Consider the following 15187-nt stretch of genomic DNA (forward strand, 5'->3'; position numbering starts at 1 on the left):
TCCCACGGTCTAGGCATAAGCTCAGGGGCGACCGCGCCATTGCGGTTGCAGCCCCTAGGATGTGGAACAGCATCCCTCTTCCCATCAGAACTGCCGCCTCCATCGACTCTTTTAAGTCAAGACTAAAGACTTATCTATACTCCCAAGCCTTTCCTGACGTCCTCTGAGTGAGGGCTACATGTGTATATGTATGTAGTCTGTTTTGATGTGTTATTCTTATAACAAATGTAAAGCACTTTGGCCAACGAGAGTTGTTTTTTAAATGTGCTATATAAATAAATGTGACTTGACTTGACTTGACTTGACAGTTCCAACTCAAGCTGAGAACCAAAATCTGAAAGGCTTTTTAAAATCTTGATTCCTTCAGACTCCCCACAACATCCTCCCAATCGACTCCATCCATTGATCTGAATCAATGGACCTGGCATGGGGGGACTGCCATGAAGAGGTGGGGAGGGAGGGAAGAGCAGAGGGGGAACTGGCGCGGGATGGGGTGGGGGGGGGGGTGGAATTTGTAACTTTGTAAGCACTATTTATGGGTGACTATTTGGATACCTTGCGTATGCAAGCAAAGAATTTCACTGTGACTTGTCACATGAGACAATAAAGTAATAATAATAATAATGGATGGGATTTATATAGCGCCTTTCTAATACTCAAGGCGCTTTACATCGCATTATTCATTCGCTCCTCAGTCACACTCGGTGGTGGTAAGCTACTTCTGTAGCCACAGCTGCCCTGGGGCAGACTGACGGAAGCGTGGCTGCCAATCTGCGCCTACGGCCCCTCCGACCACCACCAATCACTCACACACATTCACACACATTCACACACAGGCAAAGGTGGGTGAAGTGTCTTGCCCAAGGACACAACGGCAGTATGCACTCCAAGCGGGATTCGAACCGGCTACCTTCCGGTTGCCAGCCGAACACTTAGCCCATTGTGCCATCTGTCGTCCCAAGTATTCAGTTCAATTCAATTCAATCTCAGATCTTCAGACATCCTTGACCAATGCTCCAATTCCCAAATTCTACAAATCGGTCTGTCATTGTTAACTCCCCAATCAAGTCATGTTAACTCCCCAATCCAAACCATCCCCTGCTGCCTCTTTCATTGGCACTGACTCTCTGTCTCCTGCCTCAGACTCAGTTCCCCAAAAGCCACCCAGCTGAAGTCCAGAGTGGACCCCTGTCAAAGTCCTCCATCTCTGACCAAGGCTCCAACATGATGCCCACAACCAGTAACTTGCCTAATCTTTTTGCATTCCTAGGCTCATCTGATATTTTCCTTTGTGCATTCTGCAATTGTGAAGATGTGGAGGGAGGGGGGGGGGGGGGGATTGGGGAGTGGTGGGAGGGGAGAGGGCATGGATGTGAAAGCACCATTTGGTAGCATGCAAAGCTTGACCCATGCCACTGCTGGGCTCTGCCTGTGTGCCCAGGACCAAAAGGTGAAGCAGTCAAAGAATGTTCAGCCATTAACAGGATGAATTTCTGGGCCAATATTACTAAAATGTTGATAGCAAATTCTAAAGAATAATACTGTGCCAACAACACAGCTTATAGCAAATCAGTGGTTGAATTAGTAGAACAACATCCTTCCCAACTAATCCACACAAAAAAAAAATCTTGAGTTGATACTGGCTCAGAATAGCTATCGTGTTTCACAACACAATGACCATCACCATACCTCAGAGGTATTGGATGTAGGCTATAGATGATGCCCATTTTTTGAAACAGGGCAACAGGTGAGGACTTCCAACCATCCCTTCTAGCCCATTTCCACCTGTGTTCCCCCCACCGCGATTATTTTAAATGGTCACCCACCCTTCTAGCTTGAAATGATTTGAAACTTCACCACTGAATCGGTTGAAATGCATTGTAATTGCTGCACAATAAATCAAAGTCAATCTAGAATGAGCTAACCAGCAACTTGTAAAGGAGTAATTGGACACTACTGCTAAAGGCATACTAGGCAATATGTTTAATGGCTTCTGCGGGGCTGGGGACATTATATCTCAGTACAAATATCATAAAGCACTTCACTGAAATTATGTTAATAAATCCTGGCAATGAAAATTAATCTGGTCTCTAACGAAGTTTGCTGGGGTGAGGATGAGGTGGGTGGGTGGGGTTAGAGGGGAGGGGGGCCGTCGTTGGGAGTCGTGATGGTGAGGGGTGGTTGGTGTCGGTGGAGAAGTGTCTCAGTGTCCACCAAGTGAACAGCGCATGGAAAAACTAGTCCAATTGCATCTTTAGAGTGATACAGTGTGGAGACAGGCCCTTCGGCCCAACACGCCCACAATGGCCAAAGATGCCCCAGTTACCTTAGTCCCACTTGCCTGCGCTTGGTCCATTCTTGAGACATTTTGAGCAATGAGGCATAGTATAAAAAATAGTTAATATGTAGCAGCAAATATCATGATATTAATACATTTGTGTTACACAGTAAAATGAGTGTTTAGAAAATGTCTGACATTTGCATTAGTCTGGAGTTTACCGAACAATCTTGTTGGACCACACTTCTGAGAGATTTCATTTTTCTTTTCCCTCTCCCCACCTCATTCTCCACTCTAAATATAAACCTTGGATAAAAACTATTTGTGTATTTACATTTGTGCCCCTCCTGTTCTTACTTTAAGAGATCTCCCTCGGCACTAGTCCATAAAAATCCATTGTACCCGACTTCGGAGTGTGGCAGTGCATCAGGCCAAAAAGATCATTCTCCTCACAGAATATATTGAGATTCTGCCCATGGTAAATATAGTTTGTATCATGTTGTTCATGCATCTTTTGAAAGAACATGTATTAATTTATTAAAGTTGATTTCAACATGCAAATTCTTACTAGTTAGGATTTTTCTGCAACTGGTATATTTAGACAAAAACTGCAAATGATCTATTGTTGTTGAATCACTGCTCAAAGCTGCCTCAAAGATATGGTTCCTCTTATACATTGCTTTATTGTACAGGTCAGAGAATCCATCGTCATCCAGAATACATTTGAAATAGATTTACTTTCAGAATCTGCTTACTCTGAAGAAGGGTCTCGGCTAAAAGGGTCTCGACTCCATGTTCTCCAGAGATCCTGCCTGACCTACTGAATAACTCTAGCAATATGTATCCTTTTATGTTTTAACCAGCATCTGCAGTTTTTGTTTCTACATTTTGACTGCTCCACTACAAAATGTATTTAAGGTATGCCCACTTTGAAAAAATTTTCCTCTTCTCTCCAACAGGAGCTCAGTGAGACCCCCTCTCACTGTTCCCCCTCTGTGATTTCTGCTGCTCTCTGGCTCTACAACCATGTTCTCAGCCAGACTCGCTGCCCCAGTCAGGTGTGTTTCCTCAACACTTGCCTGCACCTCCATTTTGTGCCTCATGGCTTCCACCTCTGGTTCCAGACATTCCAGTTTGGACCCAACACGGATTTCAAGTAAGTGCAGTCAATCCACCGCTTCTCACAACAGTTCTCCTTCTGTACCTTACGTTCTACACTGGCCACCATGCACCAGCACCAGCAGGCTCTCGCTCTGACTCTCCCACGGCTCCTGGCCTCTCTCGCCCAGATCTGCAATAGACCTCAACTTAACTTCATTCTCTGCTAGATCCATACCTTCTGTAAACACTTTCTTGCCTACCTGGACTCCATAATCTAAAATAAAAGAGGATGATGGAAATAGGTCAGATAGCATGATTTTTTGTGTTTAAGATATAGCATGGACCGGGCCCACACCAACCATTGATCACCCATTCACACCAGTTCTTTGTTTTCCCACTTTCTTATCCACTCCCTGCACATTAGGGGGAATATGTTTTTACAGAGGCCAATTACCCAACACACCCACAGGTCTTTGGGACGTGGGAGGAAACTAGAGCACACCTATGTGGTCACATGCAAACTCCACACAGACTGCACCTGAGGTCAGGATTGAATCCAGGTTTCTGGAACTGTGAGGCAGCAGCTCCACCAGCTGAGCCACTGTGCCGCCCAACTTTGTTTAATATTATAGGATCTTTTCCTCGGGATGGAAATGTCAAAGCCTAGAGGGCATAGCATTAATGTAAGAGGGTTAAAGCTTAAAGAAGAAGTGCAGAGCAGGTTTTTCGTACACAGAGAATGGTGGGTTCCTGGAACATGCTGCTCGCGGGGGGTGGTGGTGGTGGCAGCAGATACATTTGTGGCATTTGAAAGGCTGTTGGACGGATGTGCAGGGAATGGAGGAATATTAATTGTGTGCTGGCAGAGAACGTTAATTTAATTTGGCATCATGTTGGGCACAGACATTGTGGGCTGAATGGCCTGGGCCTGTGCTGTACTATTCTATGCCCTACATAACCTGAGGACTTCCTATAAATGCAAGTCATTAACCTAATGTGTTTGCACTGTTAGCTGCATTTGTCTGAATGCCTTTTACACATTGGAAGAGGAAAGGAGTGTGTCACATTCTAATCTTCCAAAGAGTCCATTTTGTAATGAAAACATTTCCTGGCCTGAAAGCCCTGGAATCATTTCTTTGCATAACCTTTTCCTTCAGAATTTCCCAGGAGAATACATTTTGCAATGTTTACAAAGAAGGTAGCATACATCTGCCTCTTGCACAACACTATGGTGACCAAATTACCAGTGGAACAAAGCCTCATACAGCACATCAGAACAAGGACATAAAGGTTTAAAACTCTGCACTGTGTCGGTCTCTGTCTTACAAGATAGGTATCCCTGTACATGCCATAAACAGAGAGCTGCGGAGGATTAAGATTCAGCTGGTGAACTGACATCAGCTGTTTTGTTCTACAGGAGCCTCCTGATGGAGGCTGGATATTTTGCTGCAGGATGAATTAAAGCAAATCAGTAGAAATGTTTTCCTACTGCCAGTACTTACCACACATTGACCTCAAAACAGCTGATAAGAATGTAAAAAGGTGAAAGCACAGCTCCCTGATCTTTTGACTCATTCACTTATCATTCCCCTTATCTTCTGAATTCATAAGTGTGCAAAGATGTATTGACCTTGGATGAATATTCTCAACGACCACGTCTCTGAAGCTGACAATTAATTACAAAGATGTGCAATCCTTTCAATTAAGAACAAATCCTCGTCTCAGTCCTGCTTGGTCAACCCCTCACCTGCTGGACCACTCTCAGTTCTTGCCTGGAGAAGGTCAAGAGAACTGAGGATAAATGAAAGCATCAGTTTGTGCAGAACAGCAAACATTTGCATCAAATCACTCTCATCACTTCCAAACTGAAGGTGAGCAAATTGGAAGGAACATGAAAGCATATTTTGATGATTTGAAACACCTGCAATATTTTGCTTTCTTAAAGATTTAAGAGATTTTCTTCCTACTGGATACCTTTGATTTTCCACTGTGAGCATCTTATATTTAAGGAATCCTAAGTTTTTCAGTCCAAGGTTCATGATGAGACCATTTAAAAATGTGAAAGTGTCAGTTATAATGTTGTTAAATTTAATCTGCTGTTTAAAAATCAAAATATGCACCCAGACAATTTTCTAGTTTACTATAGATATATTTATGAAGGGAGTGTGGATAGGTTGGATTGATTTTGAGAAGAGACTGGATCAGCTGGCTTTGTTTTTCCTGGTGACCTGATTGAGGTGCTCAAAATCATGAGGTGGTAGATGGTAGGAAATGTTTCCCCCTTAGCAAAGATATCTAGAACTAGAGTGCCTTGGATTTTAAGGTTGGGGTTAAGAGGTTTATGTGGATCTGAGGAAGATCTCTCTGCCGATTTCTCTGCCACAGAATGGAGTTGAGGCCAGTTCATTGGCTACATTTAAGAGGGAGTTAGATGTGGCCCTTGTGGCTAAAGGGATCAGGGGGTATGGAGAGAAAGCAGTTACAGGATACTGAGTTGGATGATCAGCCATGATCATATTGAATGGCGGTGCAGGCTCGAAGGGCCGAATGGCCTACTCCTGCACCTATTTTCTATGTTTCTATGTTTCTAAGAGAGTTTTCATCCAGAGGGTGGTTTAAATCTGGAGCGCTCAGCCAGAATGGGTGTTGGAGACAGGCATTCTCTTCATATTTAAGTATCTAGATACATATGGACTAAGTGCAGATAAATGGGTGTTTGATGAATGGCATGAAGGTGGTGAGACCGGGGGCTTGTTTCTGTGCTGTATGACCCTTTGATAAATTAAAGTCTCAGTGTTGCAGTATTTAGTAGTTGTATTATAGAAAATAACATGGACTAAATAAATAATAGAAAAATGCTGAAGCTTGGATCACTTTCTTGTTAAAATAAATCTGCTTATTATGAATTGCACAACAAAACACAAGGTAGAATTCTATATGAATGAAATATTCTATAATGGAAATCATTGAAACAGATTTTGAATCCACTATGTGCTACCAGATTGAAGACCTAGAGTAATCCATCTCAAAGGGCCAAGGGAGAGTCTGTGGAAGGCAGAGCTCATCTACAAGATTACCAATCTTGATAATGTATTCAAATATGCACATATGAATTTGGAGAAGCATTTGAAAACCAATGGAGCCAGATTCCTCAAATATCACATCTTTGGTTGAATTAGCTTTAAAGCTCACTGCAGATCACATAAATATCCGTGATCCTGCTATGTTAGGCCAAGCATTTGCTGGAATTTCAGATTCAGGTCAGGGATGTGGCCTGGACCATGAAAGTGAGAGAAGTGTTTGCAATGGACTGAAGAGGTCAGTGTGGGAGACCCAAGCCCCTTCCCCCACTTGGTCCAAACTCTATGGGCTGCCGATTGCCAGAGTTAAACACAGAGTAACTCGGACATCTCCCAGGCCCATGTAGGTTACATTTCCCCCAACTACATATGATACTTCTGTGCCAATATCGCAGGCTTCCCAGAAACCTGAGTTTGTTCTTTTTCACATCATCGCTTTGCATGTCCCAAACTACCTCTTTTTCACCTTCACTGCTTTCTTCACTTTTATTATTTTGTTTGTCATTCTCCTTTACTGTGTCATCTAAAATCCTTTCTCATAACCTCTTTCACTTTATGATAATCTAGTTTCTATCTTTTATTTTCATAAAAATTTACTTCTGTTTTTCTTATTTGTACTGATGGACATTTCCCTTTGTCGATCCCAATCAGCATTATGTTGCTGTATATCAGCCCAGGAGTGCATATGCCTGCCTGCTCCAACATTTGGATTAATGTTAACCTTGCAAGAGATTTGCAGCTTACTTCTCTTTGCATCCTCCAACCAAGGAATCCCTCTGAGGGGAGATACTACTGCATGTCCTGGTGTTGTTGGTATTTCAGTTAGTATTTCCACCTCTCTAGAATCTCTAATAATTAAATACTATTCTCTGTGACACTGCTCCAAACAACCTATAGTAAGCCTTTAAAAAAAAAAAATTCTTTCTGATCTGGGAACAGATTCCCAGAAGAGGAGGCCACCTGGGAGACGAAGGACAAGGACTGGGGTAACACAGTGGCACAGCTGGTGGAACCACCATCTCACAGAACCAGAGACCCAGATTCAATCCAGACTTCTCATACTGTCCCTGTGGAGTTTGAATATGGTCTCCGTTACCGCATAGATTTCCTGCAGATGCTCTGGTTTACTCCCACGCCCCAAACATGTGTGAGGTAGAGATAGACAAATCCTTGATTAGAACGGGCATCAATGGTTATGGGGGGAAGGCCAGAAAATGCGATTAGGAGGCAGAGATCAGCCATGATTGAATAGCGAAGTAGACTCGATGGGCCAAATGATGGGCCTAATTCTACGCCTACAACTTGTGAACTTGGGTTGTTAGGCTAATTTCCCATTGTAATTTATCCCTAGTGTGAATGGTAGAATCTGATGGGGAGGGTTTGTGGAACTTGATGAGAAATGTGAGAGCTGGGAATTAAAATTAATGTAAATGTCTGGTTGCAGTGATGGTGGACAGCTGAGTGTCTGAGCAAGGCATCCCTGCCTCAGTTAGGGGATTGCCCCCAATTCAACAATTCTGATGGAGACAATAACAACTGTCCTAAGCAGGCATATTCCAGAAAGCACCTTCAACCCCAGTAATGTTGGATTACCATCTCTTTTTATCATTGTACTGCAATTGGAAGAGTTTCTGGAGAAGAGGTGCAGGCCAATGAAACTGTATAGTTGAAACTGTTTACTGAAAACCTGTGAGCAATAAAATCCTCCTCCCTAGTTTAGTTTCATTTAGTTTAGAGATACAGCGCAGAAACAGGCTGTTCGGCCCACCGGGTCCGCGCCGACCAGCGATCTCCGCACATTAACACTACCCGACACCCACTAGGGCCAATTTTTACATTTACCAAGCCAATTAACCTACAAATTTGTACATCTTTGGAAAGTGGGAGGAAACTAAAGATCTTGGAGAAAACCCACGCAGGTCACGGGGAGAACGTCCAAACTCTGTACAGACGGCACCCGTAGTCCGGATCGAACTCGGGATTGAACCCGGGTCTCCGGCGCTGCATTCGCTGTAAGGTAGCAACTCTACCGCTGCACCACTATGACCACTACTCTTGTAAACAATTGTGATTTTTTTTCTACTGAAAGAACATTGTGTGAATACTACAACTATAACTTAGTACCGTTCCAACATAGTTAATAATGTTGGTGAATGATAGGGTGGTGAAAGTGGAACTATTTGCCACAGAAGGCTGTGGAGGCCAAATCAGTGGATATTTTGTGGATACGTAAATCAGTGGAGATAGATAGATTCTTGATTAGATTTGGGTGTCAGAGGTTATGGGGAGAAGGCAGGAGTATGGGGTTGGGAGGGAGAGATAGATCAGCCATGATTGAATGGCAGAATAGACGTGATGGGCCAAATGGCTTAATTATGCTCCTATCACATGATCTTATGATCTTATGAATAAGAGTCAATGGAATCTAAGCCTTCAAACAGTGGTAGAAGGCAGTAGGTGCACTGACCGCAGGTAAACCATGGATCAAAGAAAGAAGATTGCCCCAACTAGTGGCCTAGTGGCAGAGGAGAACAGAATGCAATGACACGTGGATTGCAGATGCTGGAACCTTGAGCAAAACACAAAGTACTGGAGTAACTAAGCAGGGTCGGGAAAATGATTCAGATCGGGACCCTTCTTCCGTCAGTAATGACCACTTGCCAAAGCAGTTGCCCAAGCAACCAGTGACAGAGAACAACTGTCCACAATAACCTGACAATTGGTGCAACATGGTACTGGTCAAGTCCAGGAAATGTGAGTGAAATGCCCTGTAGGAATTGTGCACAACTAACAAACCAGGAGACTTGGTTTTACAAATAATTTGATGCAAGTGATTCCAATGAGTGTTTTTGCCTTGATGACGTCTTCTTTTTACAACATAGAGGGTGGCACACTTATGGTTGGCAAAATGCATGCCATTCCTTCCAGCTATGTTGGAGATGCTACATTGTTAAGTATCAACAAAATGCAAATGTGGGCAAATGCATTTTTGGTTCATGAGAAAGATAATGTGTTAATCGCATCAGAATGAATGGGAAAATATGAACCCTGCAAAATAAAATCTGACAAATGTAGCTAGAACATTTAAGGCCAATTATAACAAATAGTATCATATTTTCAAAACCTTAGGCAATTTAAATATGAAATATTGTAAAATCTACTACAAACCTACTGACTCCCATAGCTATCTTGACTACACTTCTTCCCACCCTGCTTCCTGTAAAGACTCTATCCCCTACTCCCAATTCCTCCGTCTACACCGTATCTGCGCCCAGGATGAGGTGTTCCGTACCAGGGCATCGGAGATGTCCTCATTCTTCAGGAAACGGGAGTTCCCCTCTTCCATTATAGATGAGGCTCTCACTAGGGTATCCTCGATATCCCGCAGCTCCGCTCTTGCTCCCCCTCCCCCCATTCGTAACAAGGATAGAGTTTCCCTTGTCCTCACCTTCCACCCCATCAGCCTTCGCATACAACATATAATCCTCCAACATTTTCGCCACCTCCAACGGAATCCCACTATTGGTCACATCTTCTCATCTCCAATCCTTTCTGCTTTCTGCGGAGTCCATTCCCTCCAAAACTCCCCAGTCAACTCGTCCCTTCCCACCCAAACCACCCCTCCCCAGGTACTTTCCCCTGCAACCGCAGGAGATACAACACCTATCCCTTTACCTCCCTCCTCGACTCCATCCAAGGACCGAAACCGTCTTTCCAGGTGAGGCAGAGGTTAACTTGCACCTCCTCCAACGCCATCTACTGTACCCGCTGTTCCAGGTGTCAACTTCTCTACATCGGCGAGACCAAGCGCAGGTTCGGCGATCGTTTCGCTGAACACCTCCGCTCAGTCAGTCTTAACCTACCTGATCTCCCGATTGCTCAGCACTTTAACTCCCCCTCCCATTCCCAACCTGACCTTTCTGTCCTAGGCCTCCTCCATTGTCAGAGTGAGGCCCAGCGCAAATTGGAGGAACAGCACCTCATATTTCGCTTGGGTAGTTTACACCCCAGTGGTATGAACATTAAGTTCTCTAACTTTAAATAGCCCTTGCTTTCCCTCTCTATCCCTTCCCCCTTCCCAGTTCTCCCACTAGTCTTACTGTCTCCAACTACATTCTATCTTTGTCCCGCCCACTCCCCTGACATCAGTTTGAAGAAGGGTCTCGACCCAAAACGTCACCCATTCCTTCTCTCCGGAGATGCTGCCTGACCCGCTGAGTTATTCCAGCATTTTGTGTCGATTTAAACCCGCATTTGCAGTTCTTTCCTACTTAAATATGAGCAGAATACATTTTATCCAGCAACAAAAACAGCGGTTGCTGGAAATGCTCATCAGGTCAGGCAGCACTGTGGACAACGAAAGAGTTACAATTTCAGATTGATGACCTTTTTTCAGGATTCAAATGCAAAAGGATTGATGGAGCAAGGCACAAGGTGGGTGGTAATGGGGCAAGTGAAGAAACAGAACAGGGAATAAAGAAGTTGTAAATGGGAACAGCAACATTATAATAAGAAAGGAGTAACGGGGAAGCCATCTTGTATTGATCTTTCTTGAACAACATGAGAAGAGTGCGGAAATGGGGCAGAATTAAAGTAACAGGTAACCAGACCTTACAGGGACAATCTTACAGGCTGAAAATAAGTGTTGAAGAAAGCGAACAAACAATCTGCATTTCGTCTGCCTGATGGTGACCATTTAGTAAGCAGCAAATACAATATACTAAAGTGTAAGGAAAACAAGTTAAATGTAGCCTCAGCTGGGAAATGTGATTTGGTAGGTTGAAAGGATAGGAATGAATGGACAGGTGTAATACTTTGCTCCTACATGTGAAGATGTGGTGGGAAGTGATGCTAAGAGTGCTGGTGATTGAATCGAGGGAGGGAACAGTTCCTGAATACTGAAATGCGGAACGGATTGCAAGGTATTTTTGTTGATAGTATTATACTGGAGGAAGTGAAAAGCAAATTGATTGGGGAAGCTGGTGAGGTGGAGGGCACGGACAAGGAACCCTATCCTGGGTCTGGGAGGGAAGAGAAGGAGTGAGGGCAATAGTGCAGCCTATAGGACAGATACAAATGATACCCTGTCTACTGCAGAGAGAGGTTCTCTCTGTGGAACAATACTCTTATTTTGGAATTAGTGGTATGGAAGACGGTATCATCAGAACGTCTGTGTTAAGTAAATGAGATGCAGTAGAATGGTGTGGAGTCACTGCAGGAAGCTGCAGTTCTTTGTACAGTCATGGACCTGAAATGTTAACTCTCTCCCTTCACAGACCCTGTCTGGCCTGCTGAGCAATGCCAGCATTTCCTATTTCTTATTTAGGGTGTTTCCAGTTTCTGCACCACTTTTCTTTCATAGTAATGTCAAAACAATACTAATATTCCAATGCTTCCCAAAGTAGGATTTATAGGGGAAACATTTCAGTCACTTTTCAATTTACATACCCAAACATTGTCGACTGTGAATTTCTGGCGCCAGTCATTCAAAGGCAAGCAAGTGTCACACTTACACAAAGCACTGTGAACCAGGGCCTCACTGGCAAAACCCTCACCCCACAAAGTTTAACAGCAGAGCCCAGTGTTGATGAGTTTCCCTGGCCTCTGAGAACACTCCAGCACCAGTTTGAGTCTCCCAGTGGTTTTAAAGGCAATTTCAGACTTGAAGAATAGGAAACTCTTATTATTTCAGCATTTTTGTGTTTCTTTTAATTAACAATTTAATTTTTAATTTTTTAGAACATTACAATATGAATCATTTTTAAATACCCCTGAAATGCCTGGATTCTCATCGGCACCAGCTCTGGTCCCAGCTTTGCCTTCACTCATTGCCAGCTCCAGGAGAAAGGCCTCAGTATACCCAGCCAGGTGGCCGGCCGCATGTCACCAGGCCCCATCAGTTCAGAGCCAGCAAGGTCAGTTCCCATCATCCAGCCAGATACATTCAGGCTTGTGGTGACCACAGTACCAATTCAGAACAGTGCCGGGGTCTGCTATGATGCAGTCCAATTAATGGATCAAAGGAGGAGGATGGAATGAATTGATAAGGGACATTGTTTTCTCTTGTTGTTTAAAAATTAAAACACATAAATCAATGTCTATCTTTATATGTTGTATCAGTGTTTGGTGATTCAACTCTAGCAATTTGTTATAAAACTTACTCAAGTTTTGCTTTCCAGTCTATCTGACAAGTGGCTTTGCCTGATTCATAGTATTTCTTCCTCTGAATGGGGAAGGTTATGATGTGAAATCCCACTCCAGATATCCGACTGAGCAGAAAGTCCAGCTCTGAATTCTGGGTTGACATTCAATGAGATACTTGCACCTGGATGGTATGGATATTGGGAACCCAGGAAACACCCATGAGCTGATACAGTGATGGCTATGGCCACACAGCTGCTGTACATACTATCAACTGTAAATTTGCCTGCAGATCTTTTACCAACATTATACTGTTCTCAAAGTGTGAATGTGAAGATATGATAAAGCAATATTTTTTACAATCAAGTGCTTTGACTCAAGCTCCATCAGTTATTAAGTAAAATGCCTTAATTATTATATAGCTATTAAATCTTACCTACAGCATATTGATCATGTGTTACTTGGAAGAGGAGAGTATAACGCTCAGAATAAATATGATTCTCCTTGATGTTTTTACAGGGGTCTTCTGGTTATCTGTGCTCCCATTGAACTGGTACCTAAAGAAAACTGCAGCCTCCTGCAACTACACCCTGGAAATCTATGCTGCATCCTGAACCTCCTTTCTATGTCATTATTTTTTAATGAATTACTGAAATCTAATCATATTTAAGAAGTCTCAAAATGGCATAGATTTTTCTAGTATCAAAGCAAAGAAGGAGGAACTTTGTATGCATGGTATGCATTCTACATAACCCAAACATTGCTGAACATGACGCCCCAATATTCACATTCAATGCGAGTAGATAAAACAGAGCCTTGATCAAATGACTGCAAGATGTCTATCATTCAGCTCTATTTTGATAGATTGCATTTGGAAAATACATTTGCCGAATCATTGTAAAAATACACCATTGCAGTCTCTAAGCAAAGTGTATCCATATTCGGTCGTGACTATTTGTTATATCTGCATATATATACCTCTCTCCCCAGAGATTCTGACAGAAAGAAATCACAACACACTCACTGAATAAAATGCCTTCCTCTGCAATAATCACCAATGCAGCCCGGCTAGTTTCTACCCCTCTGCCAGAACCAGTCTATTGTTATCGACACGCATAAGGATATTAAGAAACCAAACAATAGCTTGGTTAGATAGTAAGAGCAGTGCTCTAAAATGAAGGGTTGAGGAAGGCAATCTGCATCATCATTTTGTCAAATAGAATTAATAACATTACAGGTCCCATCGTCCTTGTAATCATAGCAGTCAGCGGATACTAGTGGGAATAAAACACTTCCATTCCCCCTGCAGCATATGCTAACTGGCTTGATTCAAAATGTTAATCCAGGCACCAGTCATGACTTCAGATTTATACTAATTCAAAGATCTGAAGATAAAACCACGATTTAAATCCAGAGATCCTGACCTCATTCACTAAGATCAAAACCTGCTGAATTGTCACAAAATAATTTTAAAACAACCACTAGATCGTAGTTGTGTAGGCTAGAAAGGTGTAAAATCCTTTTCTTACAATTCATAATATAATAATTTTGCTTGTCATAAATCCCACTGCAAAGCAAGGTTCCCCCTGCCTGTATCAATTATACAATAGATATTTCATGCAATTGTTCATTATTTTACTCCAATATGTGTCCTTTTTTAATGACAGTCAGATGCCAAAAGGATGCATATCACTGAGAGGATAAAGGCGACATCCAGCTGCACTGGCAGCTTTCAGCTTGCAATCCTCACAGTCTACTTCATTAACCTTTGTTGCAATTAATATTCATCTCCCCACCCTTAGCAGGTTAGCACACTGCATCAGCATCATCCACCTACCATTCCGTGCCAACTGTAGACAATCCCAGAACGGCAACACTCCTCCACCGCAATTTGGACTCAAAACATTTTGCTTTGCACAAAAGAAAAAAACCAAAACAAAAAGGGATGCACAACGGGATGGAGAGGAAGTACCGGTCGCGAGACAGAAGGGAAGAAAATAGCTGCTGGAGAGCAGAGACTTTGCTGAATCACCGCCTTCATCCGTATTAAACCATTGTGCAGTCCAATGCTGGCTGTACCACTGTGGAACCTACCAGATGAGACAGACAGAGGGCCTGGGGAATAGGTTACCATGGCAACTTAAAGGAGCACACATGACGTCAACGCTCGCAGAAGGCAGGTTGGTGAGGGGGAGGGTAAGGGGAGAGACTTCTTAATATCTGCAACTATCTCCTGGTGAGCCATCATGCTCCATGTAATGACTTATTTTGAAGTCAATGCAAAACAGTTTAGCTAATATCCTGTCACTTGCAACATAAAGGAGGAAGATAAAGCAAGTAATAATTGATACAGAGAGCGCAATGATGCTGCTGAGGCCCAATGCTGTTTTCTGATATCATCTTATAAGTGTGCAGAATGATAATGTTTTGTCGGAAATATTGTAGGGGAGGAAATATGTAAATCTCAATAGTTCACAACAATTGTGAATTAAGAATGTGATGACCCTGCAAAAAATACCTGACTTAAGTTTCATTATAAAAATGAAGATTTCCTTTTTACTTAAATTATCCATTAAGATAGAGATAC

General features: G+C 42.9%; 1 protein-coding gene across 8 annotated transcripts in view; it reads right to left on the bottom strand.

Moving 5' to 3' along the window:
- mapk10 (mitogen-activated protein kinase 10) overlaps positions 1-14702 on the bottom strand; it is a 232627-nt gene extending 217925 nt beyond the window's left edge. For 4 of the 8 annotated variants that reach the window (XR_004412597.1, XM_033024268.1, XM_033024277.1 and 1 more), the window contains exon 1: positions 14438-14701. Coding sequence is in view for 3 of the 8 variants with exons in the window: in XM_033024268.1 (XP_032880159.1) it covers positions 14438-14440 (3 nt within the window). In the remaining 5 variants the exon portion in view is untranslated. Of the gene's footprint in view, positions 1-14437 lie in introns of all 8 variants that reach the window. The other 4 variants (XM_033024248.1, XM_033024299.1, XM_033024288.1 and 1 more) reach the window with 1 other exon arrangement.
- Between the last annotated feature and the right edge of the window lie 485 nt (positions 14703-15187).

Source organism: Amblyraja radiata, chromosome 1 (genome assembly GCF_010909765.2).
Source record: "Amblyraja radiata isolate CabotCenter1 chromosome 1, sAmbRad1.1.pri, whole genome shotgun sequence".
Lineage (NCBI taxonomy): Eukaryota > Metazoa > Chordata > Chondrichthyes > Rajiformes > Rajidae > Amblyraja > Amblyraja radiata.